Below are 8,886 nucleotides of genomic sequence, written 5' to 3'. Positions count from 1 at the left end.
GTTGTTAACCAATGTCATAAACCAACATGTGTACTACTGTTTCATGAGAAACTATTTGTTCTGTAAGCCTTCACCTGAAGTACAATAAAAAAAAAAAATTATTTTAATGCTATTTACTATGAGGGAGTTTACCTACTTTATGTACTTCCTACTTCATACACTTCTGCACTCAGTGAATTTTTTAATGAGCATATATTGGTTGCCTTAGTTATCTAGTGGTGTTATAACAGAAATACCATAAGTGGATAGCTTCAACAAAGAGAAATTTATTCTCTCACAGTCTAGTGTGTTACAAGTCCAAATTCAGGGCGTTAGGCTCCAGGGGAAGGCTTTCTCTGTCAGCTGTGAAGGAAGGTCGTTGTCATCAGTCTTCCCTTGGTCTGGGAACATATCAGCGCAGGAACGTCAGGTGCAAAGGACGCGCTCTGCTCCCAGCACTGCTTTCTTGGTAGTATGACGTCCCCAACTCTTTGCTTGCTTCCTTTTCCTTTTAACTCTTGTAAGATAAAAGGTGGTACAGGCCACACCCCAGGGAAACTCCCTTTACACTGGATCAGGGATGTGACCTTAGCAAGGGTGTTACAAAAAAAAAAAAAAAAACCCGTTGTCATAAAGTCAATTTCAACTCATAGCGACCCTACAGGACACAGCAGAACTGCCCCATAGAGCTTCCAAGGGGTGCGTGGCAGATTCGAACTGCCGACCTTTTGGTTAGCAGCCGTAGCACTGAACCACCATGCCAACAGGGTTTCCAAGGTGTTACAGTCACACCCTTAGGGTGTTAAAGTCACACCCTAATTCTTTTTAACATAAAATTACAATCACAAAATGGAGGACAACCATACAATACTGGGAATCATGGCCCGGCCAAACTGATACACACATTTTTGGGGAGACATAATTCAATCCATCTCACTGGTATTGTCATGTTTTAAAAAGTTATTAAACAAATACTGTTTAATAAGGGTTTTTTAAAATAATTAAAGCTAAAAAGATAAAATGCCACTTGAATTTTTCATGTTTGCCACAGGACAAAATTCAAATAAGTCCTCAGTCCCTTTTATTAAAAATACCACTTTTTGTTAATATAAATACATCTTTAATCTCATCTTACTAAGTGTTAGCACACTATCTCAAATGATCCCGTAAAAATCTGTCTTGCCTATTTCACAAGACATCATTATCTCCACTTTACAAATGGGAAACGTGAAGTTCAAAAAGTCACGATCTTTGTCCAAAGTCACACAGGTAGTAAGCGGTTGAGCTAGAACTAGTACCAATGTATTTTTAATCCTAATTTAATGTTCTTGTCATTACCCCACGAATCCTCTCTTCCACCATCCTACACAAGCCAACTGATTATATCAAAGCATCTTTCATACAACAGGCACTCGAAAGATGTTTGCAATTTTGAAACAAATATTTGGTCTACTCTTAGAACTGTCACTTACAGCAGCACCTGCAGCACAATACTATACGAAAGTGAATCAGACGAAACCACACCAGTGTTCTAAAAATGACTCCATATACACAAAGAATTATAGATATGAGACGATATAAACTACATCCCTAAAAGAAATCAACTATATCTGAATGAAAAGTAAAATTAATACAGGGCAGCAGACTCATATAATTGATTTGAAAAGCAATGCACTGTTATGAAGATATTTGCAGCTAACATATATAAAGAATAGTAAGCTTATCAATATAAGGCTCAGTTATCCAAAAGAACTATCCACGAGTCTTGTTTCTTTAATATACATGACAACTGCTCATAAGATTTTTTTCATACAGCATGACAACTGAGCTTTCCAATAAGCAATAAGAGGCACAGAGAATCACTTGTGTTACAAAAGAATAAAAATAAGATGTAACAATCTGTGTGCACCAAGTCCCCAGAATCCCTTACCTTTATAGGTCTTTTCTGTATTACACAAGTGAAGTGTGAAGTAGGTATCAAAGAGCTGATGGCCATCTCTATTAACAATGTTCCGGGCAGCAACGTTCCGAAGATGTCGAAGACGCCGCTAAAAAATAACAACGAAAAGAGAGAAGTATTCAGCTTTTTCCTTCTATAAAATTTTCTGAAAGTCATGATTCAAAAATAAAATACAATAATTTGTGCCAGTCATTCATTTGTTGAGCCAGCGATCTTAACCCAGTTTCTTCTTTGTGCCTTAGCATCCCCTCTGTCAAACAGGAATTACGCCTGCCCTATCTCATGTACAAGGTTGTTGTGAGCATGAAATAAAATATTTTTTGAAAGCGTAAGTGTTATATAAGTGCTATATACATGTAGGCTAGCATTAGTACTCCCCGGAACATAATCTAAGTAGTAATTTGCCTTCTTCCTCAGAAGGATGTTCATAGAAATGCAAAATCTATCTCATATCAACAGAAAACCAGCAGTTATTACATACAACCACCTCTGCTGGTAGCTCTGTCTGGATGCCAGGTCATCTGTACAACCAGGAAAAGAGGCCAAAGCCAAAAAATAAAAGCAATAACTCACTGGTCATATCATTTGACTAATAACCCAAGTGTCGTGAGCTTAAATCAAATTTTCTGTTCAACCAACAGCCAACCAGTCTCTATTTCCTAATCAGTTCCCTTTCCCAACAATTTCTCCTGCTAGGATACTTGAATTATTTGGAGTTACAAGTGTTGGAAAAGCAAAAACTCCATCAGCAACAGTGGAAATCAACAAAAATACAAGATAAACTTAAGGGACAGCTAAATCACCTCACCATCAGAAAGAGAAAATACAGACAATGCAGAAGTCTGGGCACATCAGATTCATTTTCAAAAGCTAGTTCCCTGTTTCAGATAATTATTTTAGAGACTTAAAAATAGAAGCCAAGTGCTCAGTTTTAAAATGTGCTTACAGCTCTCCCTCCAGACTGACAGTCCATTCAACCAAGGTAAGTTCATCTTCAATCACAAGTACAGTCAGCCAAAAGAGTGCAGTTCTATCTTCTATCCACATACAAACCCAATCCTTTCTCATAATTTAGACAGAAGGCCACTGTCTAATAAATTTGCTTAATCCTCTAGTTATGAAAAGCCTGTCTTAGCTATCTAGTGCTGCTATAACAGAAATACCACAAGTCGATGGCTTTAACAAATTTATTTTCTTACAGTTTAGAAGGCTAGAAGTTTGAATTCAGGGTGCCAGCACTACAGGAAGGCTTTCTCTCTCTCTTGGCTCTGGAAGAAGATCCCTGTCATCAATCTTCACCTGGTCTAGGAGCTCTTCAGCACGGGGACCCCGGGTCCAAAGGACACATTCTGCTCCCACCACTGCTTTCTTGGTGGTATGAGGTCCCCCATCTCTCTGCTCGCTTCTCTTTTATATCTCAAAACAGACTGACTTACGACACAACCTAATCTTATACAGTGAGTCCTATCTCATTAACATAACTGCCTCTAATCCTGCCTCATTAACATCATAGAGGTAGTATTTACGATAAAATGGTGGACAATCACACAATACTGGGAATCATGGCCCAGCCAAGTTGACACATATTTTTGGGAGATATAATTCAATCCATGACAGCCTCAAAGGATATACTGGAACTCTCTGTGTTATCTTTACAACTTTCTGTGAATCTAAAATTATTCCAAAAAAAAAGTTTATTAAAAAAAATTGCCATTGCCTTTTTCAGAGTCAGTAGGAGTGGAAGTGGGACTAAAAGAATTCCAGCAAAACATTTTATAAACATTACTTAAACAGAACCCTTCTCCTCCATTCCCACCCATCCACCAGTCTCTCATCTCCTTTCTTCTTCCAAGATTTAAAGAAATACTTGAAGGTTAAAGCAGACACTCAGGTAAATGGTTAACTGAAACCCTGGTGGTGTAGTGTTTTAAGAGTTACAGCTGCTAACCAAAAAGCCGGCAGTCTGAATCCACCAGGTGCTCCCTGGAAACCCCGTGGGGCAGTTCTACTCTGTTCTACAGGGTCACTATGAGTCGGAATCGACTCGATGGCAACGGGTTTGGGTTTTATGGGGGTGAGGAGAGTAGGCTGGAGGGAACAGAGATAAAATCAAGAATTTCCTGATATACTGGTTTATGTAGTTTTGACTTTGGTTACATACGCAAAAAATTAAATAAATGAGGCCAATATTAAAGCAACAAAACCTAGTCCAAATGTAATAGCAATGTCAAAATATACCACCACTTGTTCCTATAAGAGCCAAGAAAGTATCAAAGAGATCAGGGTGACCTAAAGGATCCTCTCTGCTTCTCAGTTACTCCAGAAGATCAACACTTGACCACAGTAACATGTAATTAACTGTACCCAACATGGGAAAATGGATGGTTCCAGACAGTTGAATATCTTCCCCAACTAGAATATAAGTTCTATGAGAAAAGAGACTTTATTTTATTTATAGCTGTATCCCTAGCATTTAGATGAGTACCTAGCAAATATCAGGTACTCAATAAATATTTTTTGACTGAATGAATATATCTCTACTGAATTAACCCAATCAAGAAGGTCTTAGTGTGATCTAGGTCTTGCAATGGCTCTCTGATTGGCCGGGAACCCTTAGTGGATTTTGAAGTCAACCTACCAGACGGTGGGAGCAAACAGAGCACTTCAAGTCTAAGAACTTACTTAAGAAATGAAACTGGGATAAAGTCTTAGCAGTGCTTCTGGACTACAGCAAATCCTTTAGACTCACATACTTCAGACTGTTCCAGGGTATATGCTCTAGAGAGGATAAAAATTGGAAGACACAGACAGCTCTCTCAGTGGTCCAAGTGTTAAGAATAATATCATGTCTGGTGAGAGAAGCCCAAATGGGCAGGCATAAAGATAAAACAAGATCCGTCATGAGGTGATAGTTATTGAAGCTGGGTAAAAGACAACTGGGAGTTCATTATATTTCTCTCTAGATATAGGACAGATAGAGCAACAGATCAATAGATCAACAAATAGAGGTAATATGTATTTCTGTATAAATATATGTAATTTCTATATATTATATATATAAATATACATATGAATATGCATATATATATAAATATAAAGAAGTCTTGGTGACACAGTGGTTAAGAGCTCGGCTGCTAAACAAAAGATCAGCAGTGTGTATCCACCAACCGCTCCTCTGAAACCCTATAGGGCAGTTCTACTCTGTCCTACAGGGTCACTATGAGTCAGAATCAACTTGATGGCAACAGGTGGTTTGTTATATATATGCGGAGCTCTGGTGGTGCAGTGGTTCACAGCTCAGGCTGCTAACCAAAACATCAGAAATTCGAATCCACCACCTACTCCTTGGAAACCCTATTGGATAGTTCTACTCTGTCCTATAGGGTAGCTATGAGTCAGATTGACTCAACAGCAATGGGTTCAGTCATCTAGTGCTGCTATAACAGAAATACCACAAGTGGATGGCTTTAAAAAAAGAGAACTTTATTATCTCACAGTCTAGGAGGCTAGAAGTCCAAATTCAGGGCACCAGCTCTAGGGGAAGGCTTCCTCTCTTTGCTGGTTCTGGAGAAAGGTCTTTGTCATCAATCTTCCCTTGGTCTAAGAGCTTCTCAGTGCAGGGACTCTGGGTCCAAAGAACAGCCTCTGTTTCTGGCACTGCTTTCTTGGTCCCCTGTCTCTCTGTTAGCTTCTCTCTTTTATATCTCAAAAGAGATTGACTTAAGACAGCACCTAATCTTGTAGATTGAGTTCTGCCTCATTAACATAAATGCTTCTAATCCTGCCTCATTAACATAATAGGAAATCATATAACAAAATGGTGGACAATCACACAATGCTGGGAATCATGGACTAGCCAAGCTGACATGCATTTTTGGGGGAGACAAAATTCAACCCATAATTTTATACATACATACATACATATATATACGTATATACATATATATACATATATACATATGTATACATATATATATATATATATATATATAAAACTTTACGTTTAAAAAATACTTTAAAGTGATATCAATAGGAACAGAAAGAAAGACTAAGACAACATACGAACCTAAAGAAAGAATAAACTTAATAGAGTGACTGATTAGATAATGGATATTTTTGGGAATGAAGAGAAGATTCACAAAAGAGAAGAGGGAGTCAAAGATGATGTCTAGGGAAATAAGGTCCAATCGACAAAGGTGTCAAGGAAACAGGGTAACCATAGAATATATATGTGTATATAATATACATATATTTATATGTACACACACACACACAGTATACATACACACACATATATATACATGTAGGAAACATAACCCATATACTATGTATCAAATTTCAGACAGCTTACATATTCAAATGTAAATAGTCAAACCAGAAACGTACCAAAAGAAACCATGAATAATTATTTTATAACCTCAAAGGTCTAAGAATGACACAAAGTTCAGAACCTATAAAAAGAAAACAATTTTACTGCATAAAATGTTTTAAAATTATGGCTGGCAAAAACTACCACATGCAAAGTCTAAGTTAAAAACAACCTAAGGAAAAAAGTTTAATTCGTAACAAGGACAATTTCACTAAAACATAAAGCATTCCTAAAAATCAATACGAAAAAGTCCAATAACCCAACAGAAAAATGGCAAAAACTATTAACAGATAGTTCACAGAAAATGAAATATAAACAGCTCTGAAACATGAAAAGATCCTCAATCTTACTCATAAGAGAAATGCAAATTAAAACTATACAAAAATACGGGGAGGTGGGGCCAAGATGGTGGAGTAGTCAGACGCTTCCAGGGGACCATCTTACAACAAAGACCTGAAAAAAAAAGTGAATCGATTACATATGGCAATCTGGGAGTCCTGAACATCAAAGGCAGAGTTGAGGAACTGGACTGAGAGGCAGGGGGATGGAGAGACGGTTCAGAAACAGTGAGGAGCTGCCAGACCTGACCCTGCGAGAACCTGAGCCCTTCAGGCCTGATCAGCTCGGGGAAGAGCAGTGAAGCAGGCAAGCAGCAGTGTTCGGGAGGCGCGTTTTCCGCACCGGGAGAGACCTGTGCCAGAGAGTCTACACAGCCACCCAGCACCAGTGAGAAGCAGCCCTGGATGGGTGAAAGATAAGTACTTGCATACAGCCTAACGCGTAGATCAAAAACACCCTCCTCAGGGAAAAAACTCTCTCCCATTTACCTCCCCATTCCCTGCTCTGGACTGAGTCCTGGACCGGCTTCAGCAACTGCCGAGTCCCCTGGGCCAGAAGTAGGATCCGTCACACGCCCAGAGCCACTCTCCCTGCCTTGGAGAGTGAACAAATTAACAAACGGGAAAAAATAAGCTGCTGGCTCCCCTAAGCCAGGAACCCAGAAAAGGCACAGCTCCTTTGCCTAAGCACAGGCATAAGGGATCCATGGACTATGAGTGCCTTTCCCCCGCATAGACTTGTGTGGGCCCATTTCAACAGCGTAGGCCCTCCTTACTGCAGTACAACAGGGTATATACTGGAACTCTTACTTCAATTCTTTCAGCTGTGAAGTGGCAGGTTCTTGACATTTGACACTGCTTTGCCCATTAAGCAAGGTCTTCACCTACCCACATCAGGGGCCTGAGGACTGATAGCTCCACCCACGCCATCCAGCCACCCGCGATACGGGCCCATTAATAACAGGTACCCCCCAGTCCTTACAGCCAACAGCATTAGGTGCTCACAGTCCAGCTGCAAAACTCACCCACCTACACGTTCTAGGGAACAGGGACACACCTTCCACCTAGACACTCAGGGGTGACTGTCAGCCCCCTGCCTTGCTCAGAGTGAGTCCCCCTGCTGCAGCCAGATGCCTGTGCCTACACCAACCACCCATGTCTGTCTAGGACTGTAAGTGAGAGCCTACACCACACACTTAGTGGCTATCTATCTGGGCACCTGAGCTGAATCCACACAGGAAGAGTGGGCGGACTCCTGAACTCATGCATCTAGTAACAGATATAACCACCTGGTGACAGGACATTAAAGCTTCAAAGGTGCCAATAATCAAACTAGCTCATATGAGCAGCCTATTTGGGCATATCAAAACAAAACAAGAAGCTAGGATACAGTAAGCAAACATAATATAAAAAAACACAATCACTTATTGATGGCTCAGAGACAACAGTCAATATAAAATCACATAAAGAGGCAATCCATGATGGCTTCAGCAAGATCTCAAAATAAAGAATCTAGAAATTTTCCAGAGGAGGAAAATTTCCTGGAATTACCAGAGGCATAATACAAAAGATTAATATACGTAACTCTTCAAGAAACTAGGAAAGAAATTAAGCAACATGCAGAACACACAACAGAGGAAATTAAAAAGATTAGAGAAAAGCATAATAACAAATTTAATAGGCTACAAGAATCCATAGACAGAGAGCAATCAGAACTCCAAAAGATTAATAAAATTTCAGAATTAGACAACTCAATAGAAAGTCATAGGAGCAGAATTGAGGCAATGGAAGTAAGAATTAATGAGATTGAAGATAAAGCATTTGACACCAACTTATTTGAAGAAAAATCAGATAAAAGGATTTAAAAAAAAAGAATAAACTCTAAGAATTATGTTGGACTCCGTCAAGAGGAATAACCTGAGTGACTGGAATAACAGAACAGGGGATAACAGAAAATACAGACAGAATTGTTCAAGATTTGTTGGCAGAAAACTTCCCTGCTATTGTGAAAGATGACAAGATAGCCAATCAAGATGTTCATCGAACCTCACATAAGGTAGATCCCAAAAGAAAGTCACCAAGACATACACACAATGGAATACTATGGCAACGAGAAAGAACAATGATGAATCTGTGAAGCACCTCATAACATGGATGAAACTGGAGGACATTATGCTGAGTGAAATAAGTCAATCACAAAAGGACAAATATCGTATGAGACCTCTATTGTAAAAACCCAT

The 8,886-nt window shown here is 39.2% G+C and overlaps 1 protein-coding gene across 1 annotated transcript in view; it reads right to left on the bottom strand.

Moving 5' to 3' along the window:
* UVRAG (UV radiation resistance associated) overlaps window positions 1–8,886 on the bottom strand; it is a 363,460-nt gene that overhangs the window by 324,009 nt on the left and 30,565 nt on the right. Inside the window, exon 2 of the mRNA XM_004381978.3 lies at window positions 1,910–2,027. Coding sequence (XP_004382035.1) covers window positions 1,910–2,027 — 118 coding nt within the window. The remainder of the gene's footprint in view (window positions 1–1,909; window positions 2,028–8,886) is intronic.

This window comes from Trichechus manatus, unplaced genomic scaffold, assembly GCF_000243295.1.
Source record: "Trichechus manatus latirostris isolate Lorelei unplaced genomic scaffold, TriManLat1.0 scaffold00088, whole genome shotgun sequence".
Lineage (NCBI taxonomy): Eukaryota > Metazoa > Chordata > Mammalia > Sirenia > Trichechidae > Trichechus > Trichechus manatus.
This window is presented reverse-complemented; position numbering and strand designations above follow the sequence as displayed.